This window comes from Sinocyclocheilus rhinocerous, unplaced genomic scaffold (genome assembly GCF_001515625.1).
Source record: "Sinocyclocheilus rhinocerous isolate Xijiao unplaced genomic scaffold, SAMN03320098_v1.1 scaffold11752, whole genome shotgun sequence".
Lineage (NCBI taxonomy): Eukaryota > Metazoa > Chordata > Actinopteri > Cypriniformes > Cyprinidae > Sinocyclocheilus > Sinocyclocheilus rhinocerous.
The window spans coordinates 14,548-28,616 of record NW_015659517.1 but is presented as its reverse complement, the minus strand read 5'-3'; the positions used below and the strand labels follow the sequence as shown (position 1 = coordinate 28,616).

The following is a 14,069-nucleotide window of genomic DNA, read 5'->3' as shown; positions in this document are numbered from 1 at the left end:
CAAATACTTCAGCAAATATCTTGTGTGACTTAGCTGAATATTCACTTACAGCTGATTGATTTGATTTGCCATTTGGTTGAATGACTACGTTTGTTGATTATAGCACAAAATATGCATTTCTTCCAAGACAGAGGCACAATATTTGATTTTAGTGGCATTTGGCATGTCACCTCTAGAATATGCACTCATGGTGAAACACAAATACATTTTTGGAATAAATCAGGGTTGGTTGTGTTTGGCTACAATTTGACTTGGAATTGGAAAGAAGGAAGCATATACTAACTTAGGTTAAAGTCCATACTTTTAAGTTAAAAATTCCATACTTTTACATGGGACAAACTTCTTTAATGAGACAAAATTTCAGCATTTTACAACATTGAGCTATAGAACTGTAGCTTGAAGAGTGAAGCCTGCTTTCGCCACAGAATAAATTTGTTTAATAAATAAATTATTTTCCTACAATTCTTACAAGTTTATAACAGAATTGCAAGAAAAAAGATCAGAACTGATGTTAACTTACAATTGCAAGTTTATATCAGAGAGATTTAATAAAAACTCAGAATTGGTAAATGTCAACTTGGAATTGCAACAAAAAAGTTAATGTCTCACAACTGTTTTCTCAGAATTTTGAGTTTATATCTCACAATTCTGTTTATACTTTTTATTCACAATTCAGATTTTGTTTCTCGCAGTTCTGAGAAAAAAAGTCAGAATTGCAAGAAACTAAGTCCGAACTGTGAAATAAAATTCGCAATTACCTTTTTTAATTATTACTATTTTTTTTTTAAACAGGCTTTCATAGGTCTCCAAACTGAGTAATTTTCATTCCAGCTATGAGTTTAATTTTTTCATTTAAAATGTTTAAAAGTACAATAATGGTAGAGAGCATCATCCTCTATTACACTCAAGAGTATAATGATGGTAAAGTAATTGCCCCTAGTAACTTTCCTGGAGCCTGGCAGTACCTGGTGAGATACTTCATCCTACTAATACACATATGGTATATAGTATACATATCCTGCTGTTTATATACAGTATATTTACATTTTTTAAATTAAAAGACTGGTACATTTACATTTTTTTCTGTATACATGCATCTTGAGAACAGTAAAGCTGCCCTATTGAGACCCTGTATATTTATTTAGTGTGTTACTGCTGTAATGTTACTATCCACAATCTACAGTTAGTGAGCAGGGCTCCATCTTTTCAGCTGTGACAATGTGACTAAGAGGATCCATAAGCCTTCATAGCAGGAAAACCACACTGTTTGCTATTAAACTTAAAAATGAATTATATTCGAATGTTTTTCTAAGTGTTCTGAGTAGACTGACTTCTGTATTCTGATGCTTTCAGAAAAACACTGCCTGTGGATTACATAAGGGCTTCATCTGACAAAGAGTGTTTTAACCTAATATTTGTTGGGATTGTTTATTTATGATGAGTTATGAGGGACATCTGTTCTGCCAAACCTGGTTAGATACAGCAGTTTAACCTTTTTAGTTTAATCTGATCCAGCCAGGCTTTACACTCTGCAGTATATCAGATATGAGCCGTTTGCTTCTCTCTCCCATCAGTCACTATGGTATTGACTGAGTGGGCTGTTCAGTCATATTTTATATTGAGTGGGCGGTTCAGTCATATTTTATATCTGACAAGTGTTAGGAGATGAGGATGGCTTCAAGCCGGACCAGTTTAAAATAGCAATGAGTAATTTGAAGACACATTAACAACAACAAAGGTAAATGCAGTACTGCTTACATTAAAATACTCTAAACTACTGTGTAACAATATTAGTACTGCAGAGAAAATAGTTTCATATTAAGAAATGATAACAACTGGGTTCACTCATTATATCTAGTTAAATATTTATTATATTGGAGTACTACATGTTTTTACACAGCAATAGAGTACTGTCATAAAAATTCAACCACACATTGCGTATAGGTTATGTTTTGCAGAATATTAACCCGTATTCTTAGGTGTATAGAGGATGCCACATTGCAATTTGTTTGCGTGGATTATCTAGCATCTGTTTCCAGTGCTGCAGGCCAGTCCCAGGGGTGTGGAGCCCCAGCATGCAGTGACCCAGGGGGAGCAGGGTCCCGGGACTGGCCAGGTTCAGTACCTCCAATTCAACGCTGGATTTAGCCAGTAACTCACTGGGCAGCTCCAACATCATCATCTCGTTCCAGACCGGATTCATCTTGTGCTTCACTCGCCGCGTCTGCTTCTTCTTCAGCTTGGCATTTTGGTGTTTCAAGGTCAGCTTTACCGATAGATCTATCAGAAAACATACAGGGTACAGTGTTCTCTTTATTACACCTAAAACATTTACATTAATATTGAATGTACTGTATTTCTTTATTTAGAACCAGCAGTTTGGAAAATGAGTGGATGGATGGATATATTTATTGTGTGTACATATACACGACCGGTCAAACGTTTGGAATAATAAAGATATTTGAATGTTTTTGAAAGACGTCTCTTATGTTCACCCAGGCTACATTTACAGTAGCATTGTGAAATATTATTTCAGTTTAAAAGAGCTGCTTTATATTCGAATATATATTAAAATATAATTTGTTCCTGTGATGGCTAAATTTTTAATAGCCATTACTCCAGTCTTCAATGGTACTAGTTACAGTTTTTATTGTATTTTTGATCAAATAAATGCAGCCTGGGTGAGCATAAGAGACTTCTTAAAAAAAAAAAGAAAAGTATTATTCCCTGTTTTGACTTTTGACTGGTTTGTGTGTTAATTTAATCGCTAAATGCATTGCATTGAGCTGCTGAATCTTTAGTTCACTTCCATCTTAGAATAGAGATTATACAGATGATTATGTAACTAATAGTTGACTTGGGATTATTTTTAATGTTCACATTAATTTAAGTGTCGTTATGGTCATATTTTGGGGGTAAATACCTATGTTATCTTTCAGTTTGTCTGAATGAAGTCCTCTTGCCTTCATTACCACCACCCCAAGTCTATTGGCCGCTGGCAGATAACTGAGTGACAATAGTAGCTCTCCAGATGATGATGCCACTTCCTGCTGAAAAAGACAGAGAACCTTTGGGTTAAAGTCTTGATATACTTCTTGTGTCAAAGTTTTTTATTAAAAGCATTGACTTGAAAAAAACATTTTTGTGTCAGGATATTTTACTTAACTCTGTGTTCACATAAATATGGATTTTTGAATTTGTATATTCATAAAGATCTCTTTGCAGGGTTAATGAACTTGGCTTTTGACTGCATAAAGAATCATTTCATGCAAATGTTCTGGTCATTTGTGAGGCAGACTGAATATGGCCAGCTCCTCCCTCAGGGTAAAAGCTGCTGATTTGAAATTGTCAATTTGTCAGCACAGTCCTCACTCTGAATGATGGGATTTCATTAGCATCATGACCTTATACTAATCTCCCCCTGCCATTAGTCTGCCCCACATAATCAGCTGCATGAGCAAAACATGACATTTTCTTTCACAAATTTTCTGAAATATAATCTGGTGCTTTTGAATTAGCTCTGACTAGATTGGATTTATCAAACTGTTGTGTTTGATACTCCAGTGCAGTGACAATGAACTCAGTGTCAAATATTACTGATAAATATTGTTCAAATGAACAATACGGAAAGCTTTAGGGTAATGCAATCATTATTTTGATAAACATTCTTGTCATTGAGTCAAATTAGCATAATAATATTAAAACTGATAAAGTCTGGATATGAACTAAAATCACATTCAATGCATGCAGATATATCTGCCCATATACTCAGTACATCAGTTTCCTTCTCATTCCCACATTCATCAAAGATACTTAGCTGCAAGAATGGCATTAGAAGGTAGAAAATAAAAGAGTCCAAGGTCTTCCATTCATAAGCCAAAGCCCTATCCTGAATAATCAAACATGAATCATGTGAAAAATAAGAGCACTCAAAAGGATAAAGAGTGCGTGAACATTTTGTTGTATAACAAATAATACATTTTTAATTATGCTTATACAACCCAGTTCAACTTGTGTCATACTTTTCATCACAGGCCTGGACCGATACATATAGTACATTCAAAACACAAACACCAAATACCTCTAGGTCTGATCAGGCATTACTTCCTCTCCCTCTCTCTCCTTCTCTCTCTGCAGTCCAATGGTAGTTAGTAATTCCTGGCATGTCTTTGTGTGTGTGTGTCTATTAGAACCGGATCTCCTCTGGGAGGTGTGATGACGCAGATAAAGATCTCCTGCTCTGGAGGTCTATGACATCATCAACCGATCACACAATAGTGGGGGTGGACTGCATGTGTGTGTGTGTGTGTGTGTGTATGGTTTGGGACCCAAGAGATTGATTTGAAGCAAACAAGATGAGGAGGGAGTACAGTATCTTAAAATAAAGTCTCAGATCTATTCTCCTACCTCTTATGAGCAATGACCTGCACATATGTGGATGTCCAAAAGAAATGTCTGAGGTATTTCTAAACTGTCAATATGTGCACTTTGCACTTGTGGAGACTGAGAAACACATAAACACAGCATCCTATGCTAAAATATTCATCTCGCACCAAGTTTGCGCCCACAACAACCTCTTATTGTGAAAAGTGTGTCAGAAGAATATCACCTACTGCTGTACTTCATATGTTTTAGTGTTTAGAATGTTTTAATATGTTTTCACTTTTTATTCAGTTCTATGTTTTAATTTAATCTAATTTTATTTAGACCTGTGTTTTAATGTTTTTTCTTTTTTTTTTTTTTACTTTGTTTAGTTTTCTTATACAACATAAACTCGATCAAAAAGCGTGGTCCAAAAAAGAACAAAAATAGTACGGTGCAAACAGATATACAAAAATAAAAGTAAACAGAACAAGTTTTAATTGTCAGTAGAGCTGATATTTTCTGCAAGCTTTTTTTCAAGATAAATTTAGATGTCTTTCCAAAAAAGGACACTTAGAAACTCCAAAAGGACACCAAAGAACCAAATGATATAAGGAGTACATATAAGCACATATGAAAGAGAAAAATCTGAATTTTATAGTATGTGTACAGTGCAACACCAAAGAGCTTTTTTACATTTTAGAGAAGCCAAGTTGCCATACCGAACAGGACCACATGGAGATGCCAAAAAAAAACTAAACCAACCGCCTGCTGACTGCATATATCTACTACAGTACACGGATCCTTTCTGTATAAACACATCAACATAAACATGTCAAATCAAACCATTATCCTGAATGTGTGTGGAAACAACGTGAATGTACGGAAATGTCTGTGCCTGTGCGTCAAGAGCACTCATACACGCATTATTATAACGGACGCGTGCTTACTGTACTGTACGACTCCTGTACGCCACCACAATCGTCTTTACCTTGATTGCAGTCTTCGTCCATCAAAACTTTACTAGCGAGACTGGTTATCCAGTCGAGAAAACGTAGTTTGCGTCTCATCTGGCCATACAACGGTGGGATGTGTTGACAATCCGTTCAGTCTGTACTTCACACAAGCGTGTGACATGTGAGGGCTCTTCAGAGACAATCACAGAATATGACAGAGCTGGTGTTTTAAAGCGAAACACACTGGAATGAATAATTCACTGAAAACGCACGAGTCTCTGTTCTCTCTGCAATCTCTGATGTAATCAGCCGGGTTTCCTTTATATTAGCGCTGTTTTGGACGGATTGTTTGAATGCATTCGCTTACTGGATCATTGGACTGAAAACTTTCCCGGAGTTTAGCAGCTTAAAATGATCTGATCGCAAGCAGAGAAGCAAAATTGGGTTAAAGGGTTAGAATAGAAAGCGTGCTTCAGTAATTTTGCGTTAATTGCGTTAAATTATTTTAACGCGTTAGGGATTGTAAAATTAATCGCATGTGTTAACGCGTTAACAATGACAGCCCTAAATTGTCAGGGATAAATATCTCTGATACGTGCAATGTAAAACATCAATCCGATCAAAATATCACAATTATTACATCTTGAAGGAATAAAGAAAAATAACAATGTTTTTACTTTTTATTTAGGAACAGGTCTATGGGTATCCACTTGTTTGGATAATCTATGAATACTGCAACTTGACACACAGGGTCTCAGTCAGGATGAACACTGTTTAAAGTCCAATAAATATAAATCAGTTCAAACTGTATGAATTTCCCTTGAACGGTCCATTGATATCTTTCCCTGCATCTACCAGTATATTCATAGGCATTGCCCACACAGTGTGTGGTTTTATTATCCACTAAGCTAAATTCCTATTTATTACATGACTTACTGGAACACTCTATTCTGATATTTGGGTCATTGTTCATTTGTGGTGGTGAGTGGTGTCTATCTATTTTGTAACAGTTTATAAATCTTTAAATACCAATAAATCATAAAAATTTTGCATATTTGTATTCTGTAGGGTGAAAACTTTGTGCACTATTAAGAGTTAAATATTTTATAATGATGAGGATCATCAAATATCACACTGATGAAGTAAGGACCAGCTGACAAAGTTGGTATTAACTGTATCACTCAGCTGAATTTAATAGTGCTAAATGTGCAAATTAATTTTAAGCTATGTTCCTCACCTGTTTAGGTGGCTGTAAGTCAACCCAGCAATCAGCATCCAACATCATGCTGATATCAGCCAACTTAAAGCGCATCGTGCCCAGAGTGGAATTATGGGAGAATCGATCACAGCAGTGAAGTGAGAGGGCCACCTCTCCATCTAGACTGTCTGTGTCTTCTGTGCCCTCCATGGGGAGAGCGAACACCAGCTCCTCTCCCCACTGCACATGTGCTGCTAGCTTGTGGACGGCTGTGTGACCGTGCTTCTGCTCTTCAGAGACGCTTACACACCCTGATATATATCCCTCACATCCGGCCTCTACTGATATATTCTCCGCTGTGGAAAAAAGAGAATATGAGTCATATTATAACAAGGAGCAGGATGACAAATTGGGCCACATGAAGCTGCTCCAAGCCGCAGAGGCACCAAGCGTCACATTCTCTTTTGTTTGACTCCTCACTTTTCATTCCTTTCTACATCTCAGCCGGCATGACTGATCCTCTCCCCTTTTCCTGTTGGGATGTGCAGAATAGAGGTTTTGAGTTTAAAGCAGATTTACTCTCATTACCGATAATGATGCGTATCAATCACGGCTGCTACTATTGAAATGGTAATTCTGTGATTAAGAGGCTTTAAGATGCCTGAAAGAGGTTTTCATTTCTCTCAAACATTGGTTTAATCACAGAGAGTTTTGAATATCAAAACCACCCTCTGTTCCAGCCTTGAAAGCAGAGCAAAACCACTGTACAGTGACACCTCTATCCCACAAACACAACACACCTGGCTGAGCCATAAAAGCCTGCTTTTTACAGATATTTGCTCATGCTGTGTGACCTTCAGATGACCTGTGCACATACTGAAAAATGCTCCTAGAGCTTCATTGGAGCTGAGTGCAGAATTGTTTGTCTGTCATCTGAGTTGATGTGTTTGTAAGGCCTTTGCACAGATATTTCCCCCCATTTTGCAGTACAGTTGTCTAAAGTCAGAGCCAGTCTGCAGATTTTGGGCAGTCGGAGTTGACAGAGTTTGCAGAGTGCGGTGTATGATGAGCAGTGAGCACAGACTCCAATTTTTTAGCTTAAGACTATGATTCTATCCAGTATCCAAAGAATATCAAAAATGTTTTATATTTCGAATCTGATTCAGTTGTTATGTTTACAGAACTTACAGAATCAATGTTTTGGCTGCAGCAGCCACATTATCAGTAAATAACAACTTAAATTTGTGTTATTTTAGTATTATGTATACAATGGTATAGTGTTTATGAATATTTTGAATTAGTTTTGTATTTTCATGTTTTAATTTTAGTTTAAGTTTTAGTAACATTATTATGTGCTTACTAGTTTTATTAGTAACAAAACTTTATTTTGAAGTTTAACTTAAAAATGAACTTAAAATTGTTTTATTTTTAAAGCAACTGTATTTTTTCTTATTTTTTTCAAAATCTTTTGGATGGTACACTTGATTGGAAATGCTTTCTGACTTGTAACACAGTAAATGGCGTATGTTTCTTCAGAATTTTAAAGTTATGTTGTGTATTCCTGTGTTTATGTCTGTAATCACCTTTCTGAAGTTGAAAAGATGAAACTGAATTTATGATGGCAGACAGTGTCTGAGTGAAGTGTTGCTAATTAGTCTTCTTATAACATGACAGCATTTCCACAGGAATCCAGATTGTATGTATCCTTTGAAACACCTGCTGGTAAATTATCACCAAAAGGATGCTACACAATATAGTCTGAGATTCACCTGCAATTCTCAGGTGCCACACTCTCTTTCTAGAAACATCAGAGTAGATGAATGTTTGTTACCTTCTACAATGCTGATGTGTAGCTCTCCATTTTCTTTGTGCAGGCTGATGGAGAAGTGTAGTTTAGGATACAGGATGGAGTTACTTGTCGTCATGGCACCAGTTTGCTCAGATGTGCAGGGCGTTTCATCTGCAGAAGCTAATATGAAGAAAATAAATATAAGTGAGATTCAGCTCTGAGTAAATTTTAGGAGCAAACTTTCTCATTAAAATCCTTTGTATTCCCTAGAACTAGAAAAACAGAGAAACGTTACAGACTATAGTTAGTTCTGGTCCTCCTGGGACTTTTCACTGTTTCATTGCTCAGTGACTCTTTCTGCAGGTTACATTGATTAGCCAGTAGGTGGCCACAAGTTACTGTCTTTTTAAAGTGAGTCATGGAATCATTTACATAACCGATTCGATCAATAACATTGATTCATTCAGGATTCATTAATTGATGAGTGCTGCTCGAAGACATGCAACATCAAAAAAATGGACAATGTAAGCAACAATAATGCATCCAAAATGTTCCTATGTAAACAATCACATGCCATCGCGCTGTTGGTCTGACTGTCAGCTTACACAGCATGACATTGAGAACAATAGAACATGTGCTGTTAAATTCTTCAAGAAAGGTAGCACTTCTTATCTTTCTTTCTCTGCACCTGTTAGTGGGTGGATAAACCTCAAATCTTGCTCAGAAAGGAAGGTCTTGATCATTAACTATTATATTGTATGTAACCTTTACTTGACATGATAGAAGCTGTGAGCTATGAGTCAGATCAATGTATGTCAACCACCAGGCATGATTATAGTAGCAGGTTTCACTGCTTTAATATGAGAGGTTGACAATTGCCTCTGGGCCACATCTGCACAGATTTGAACAGCAACAGCAAATGCCACTAGTGTCTAACATGTTAATGGTGTTTAATGGCCGAAATTCCAATTTCTAATCTCTTAAGGGGTGAGATGACTAATAGTTCATAAATTAGATATTTTCAGCCCCATAAATAAAGTCAACCTCAGATTTTTCTGAATTCAGACTGGCTGAAATTAGCTGCTCTCTCCCAATGGCTGAAGTGGTCTGGAAAGCATAGGGAAGCCGGCCACACACACACACACACAGCCTCCCCCATTGAGTTCCATTAGATTTTATATCCTTACCTTGCCGCTGGAGAGAGAAGACCTCCTCACGATCGGTTGCCTGGTTACAGGTGTCGAGCTCGACAGCAGACGTGTCATTGGCAGCTCCATGTTCTTTGTAGTTTACCTCTTGAGAAGTGACACAGGGTTTGGGGCGGTAGATTTTAGGAAACTTCAAAGATGCTTGAGGCTGGATGGGCTCTGTGCACTTCTGCACACTGAACTAAAACATGTACATAAATAAGAAAGAGAAAATAAAAATGATGAAATAATATGATTGGTTAAAGATAGGTAAAACAAAAGTAGTAGGTTCCTCCACTCAAACCATTAGGTATTCAACCTGCTCAGAAATTTCTTAAAATTTATGATGGTATATTCAGAAAACATTGATTATGCCAAGTATACCATTCCAGTAATACTTGATCTTAACCAAAGAGTATATAAAAAAAAATACACTAATCCTAATCAACCAAAAAAAAAAAAAAAAGTAATATTGTCTCAGTATGAATTAAACATTTCCATTCCTAGAGGAACTAAAGCTCGGAATCAATTCCGTTCATTCTTTCCAATTCAAAGCTTACATTACATACTCAGCACTGATTTTAAACACCTTGACATGAGACAGGGGCATTTCACTACGGGGCTTTCTGATGACTGAATTTAATGTCTCATTGAGGTTTTGATGTTTAGAGTCTGAAAAAAAAAACAGGAAAGCATGAATGAAAAAATCAATACCAGAACACTCCATTTTCCCCAGGTGGGCAGTTATCATGCTGAAATAGAGTGCACAGAGAAAGGAACGAGAGAGGTTTTTGCTGCCTCAGATTACATTTTAAGTGTGCATATCAAAAGAGGCTGAAAGATTTAAGAGGGAAATCAACACTCTCACAATCAGCACCATCTCTTTCATAAATGGAGAGAATGATTGTAGGATTGTAGATTTAGCAGATTCCAGTCATAAAAATTTAAAGGAGTCCTATTACGCTTTTTCACTTTTTCAACTTTAGTTAGTCTGTAACGTTGCTGTTTGAGCATAAAAAAGATCTGCAAAGTTACAAAGCTCAAAGTCCAATTCAAAAGGAGATATTTTATTCAGAAGGCGGGCTTTCATTTGATACAGGAACTATTCGAGCCGTTCATGTCAGACTGGGGAGAGAGGTGCTGTAATAATGTAAAATATGTGAAAAATAATGTGTTTTTCGAACAACCTAGTATGAGAGCCTGTTCTAGTACACCCCCAAAACAAAATCAAGACTTTGTAAAAGAGCATAATAGGACCCCTTTAATTTTCTGTGTAACACAGAATGTCACAGATTTTGGCAAAATTTGGAAGAATAAATCAAATGGTAGGGTCGTGCACTTAATCACATTGAGATATAAGTGTCTGTGAATATTAAACCACAAAGACTACTATTTTAGCACGTCTGTATGTTCTGCGTGTCTCTGTGTGAACGAATTGCACAGATTCGTGTACTACACATAAGCACGTGTGACGCTCGTGGTGTTTTCAGCATTCATTTTTTGTAAAGATGCTTTGAAACTATATGCATTGAAACGGGGGAAGCAATTGGGGGGGAAAAAATAAAAATTTCACAGGGCCCTAGAAGAATGGATAAATGTCCCTATAGATCTAGTGTCACTTTTAATGAAGACATTTTTTACTTTTACTTACTTTTCCTTCAGCACACACATATTATGGTCTGTAAGAGATTATTCATGACTGCATATAAATATACAAAGACTATGAAAGGGAGTGTGTGGGGACTGGGGAGGGGTCCGTTTTTGCCAACATCATGACCAAATGTCCCCAAAAGGATAATTGTGAGCACCAGCCAATGACCCCCACAAGAAAAACAGCTTTAAAAAACTATAAAATGAGGATGTCATCAGTGAGGATTACATTTACAGGCAGGGGATGGGAAATATTATTAGCTCAAGATAAACAAATACAAGTCATTTGAAAGACATGATAATAGTCATGAGAGAAGAACAATTGTGTGTGTGTGTGTGTGTGTGTGTGTGTGTGCGTGTGTGTGTGTGCAGTTTCAGGACTCAAGTTTCAGGACTGTTTCAGTGAAAGCTCAGCAGATGCTGAACAACACCAGTGTGAGAGTATATGTGTACAAGAGCGTGTCTGTGTTTTTAAGTGAACAATGAATAAATTGAATTCGTATGATAAACATACAATTTTAGGAAAAAAGTAAGCATGACCAAACATAACATAACCATCACTGGGGAGTGAGCAAATCATATGAAAACGTATGAGACCATACAAACTGATACGAATTAGCCACCAGTTTGTCAAAATATAAAATATATACAAATTGTCATGAGAATGTGTTGGCTTTTCTGCCCCTATACACCAGGCACTAGTAACAGCAAAAATATGAAATAAGGTGACATATAGACAGCTACAGCAGCCATTACATTTGATTTATAATGTATTTACTATATAATCGTAGAGCAGAACACAATTTTTAGTACATTTATACCATAATGTTTCGTTATGAGCATGCATGTAGATTATTCCATAATGACACAGTCATCCACTAAAGACTTTTCAGATACATGCAAAGAAATCCTTTTTAGTACAGCATCGTTGTTTCTGCCTCAGTGTGTTATGTAAGTGCCACTTCCATCCTTCCACTCAGGTCAGAACATTTCACTCGTGACATATCCCAGCCTTTGTTCTCATATCTGTTATCTGTTCTTTTATAAGCTCTTCTGTGTCTGTATTTAAAATCAAATCTGGTTGCTGGTCCATGGCTGTGTGTGAGTGAGTATTGGTCTTACTTGTGTCAGAGTATGCAGGATACTGGGTTTGGCTTTCTCGGGGTCAGTTTCATCCCCTCTTTCAAATTTCCCCTTCTTACAGCTCTTGCACAGCAACGAGAGACCACACAGTGTCAACACTCCAGACACGGTACCCAGCGTAGCCCCCAACAGCGCTGTCGCAGACACGAGCATTCCCACCTTGAAACAGACACCCAAACACACCGAATGAAGTGCAGAGGAGTGAAGAGGAAAAAACAGGAGGAATAATCCACTCTTTAGTGATGTGAATCCATGGTGAGTGAGGAGAAAGAGGAAGAGAGAGGAGATGAGTGGAGTGCTACTAGAGACATAGAGTGGCACGTGTATGTGTGTGTGTGTGATGCACTGTCTGAAACCAACTTAGCCTGGCAGACAGAGCAAAAGGGAGAGAGAGAAGGAAAGAGAGACAGACATAGATAATCAAAGGGGAGGGGCTTCGATGGCTGGCAACCCCTCCTCAATAAGGAGAAGTCTGTCACTGCAGCCCACCCCCTTCATCACCAAAGTGACTGTATGTCAGCCTTTACGTCAGAGCTGCATGAACTCACCTTCACACACTGGGTGTGCTGTAGCAGATCTTCATATATACACTCACAGTATAGAGAGATTCTTAAAATAATGAGGTATGAAGTGTAGGAGTGTCATTATGAAGAGAGGCTGTTTTATTTACGCATTTGGCAGACGCTTTTATCCAATGCAACTTACATCGCAATTTATCAGTTCATGCATTTGCTGGGAATCCATGACCTTGGCATTGCTAGCACCATGTGCTACTGTTTGAACTAAAAAGTTAAACAACATTAAAGACGGTTAGATTTTATAATTATGGTTATTATTAAATTTACATTTCTGATATCTAGACTTATATTTTTGTGATTTTGCTTGGTGTCACCAAGCTTGTGCTGCTTGGGCGCTAGGTTTAGTCATACACTGCACTCACTTTCTTGTGTGCCAATAGTGCATATGATAAAAAAATAATAATAATCTCACATTCTTACTGACACATTAATTTGTTTTACACTTCTACACATTTTGTGACTTACAATAATAACACAAAATGACTTTTCACTGATTTTATTACAAGAACAGATTTGGACAGATGTCTAGGCATTTATCCTTATGAAAGCATAAGTGAAGAAAGTGAGATTAGAGGAGAGATGTTTTCTTACACAGAGGAACAGCACCACAGGCTAGGACTGCATCCATCATGTAGGCTACTAATAAAGACAATGGTATGACTGTAGAATTAGACAATATTATTTGGTCAGGTCTTGCCTTTTTTTCTAACTGCTTTGGTAATATTTTTAAGGTTTGGAACTCATTCCTTTACAAGCAAGGAGCTGTCTGCGATTCATGAAGCGGCCATGTTTGATGGCTTTGACCTTGAGAACGCCAGAGAGAAAATGGACCTGTGACGCCATCTTCAGGTGATATACAAAGTAAACACCTTATTTCAGCCTCATAAATTACCTGAATAAATGCCAAAGTTGTCTTCATATAATAGTTACAACCAATTAAAGGCCACCGCATTCTACGGCTGTATGTATTCTGTGGGTTCTTATTAAGAAGCGGTTCCATTAAAAATACCAGAACTGAATGATTTACGTACGGCTCTGTTAACGCTTGTTAAACCACTCTGGCAATGTTTCGCACAGGGGGGTGGACCGGTGGCTAGAGCCACTGCCCCTTTGCCCTCATCGGCTGAGTTGCCCCTCTCACCAACGGTCTGTTACCGCTCCGCTAAAGATCCGCCGATTCCGCTAATCCGCTCCGTGTTTTCCCGC

General features: G+C 37.4%; 1 protein-coding gene across 1 annotated transcript; it reads right to left on the bottom strand.

The window, feature by feature from the left end:
- Positions 1–1,934: 1,934 nt before the first annotated feature.
- On the bottom strand, positions 1,935–12,617 carry LOC107723931 (synaptotagmin-13-like). The gene is made up of 6 exons (XM_016532662.1): positions 12,265–12,617; positions 9,493–9,694; positions 8,348–8,485; positions 6,556–6,872; positions 2,924–3,047; positions 1,935–2,280 (listed from the first exon to the last, which is right to left on the bottom strand). Exons 1-6 carry the CDS (start codon positions 12,436–12,438, stop codon positions 1,976–1,978), a joined length of 1,260 nt encoding a protein of 419 aa, XP_016388148.1. The 5' UTR covers positions 12,439–12,617; the 3' UTR covers positions 1,935–1,975.
- Between the last annotated feature and the right edge of the window lie 1,452 nt (positions 12,618–14,069).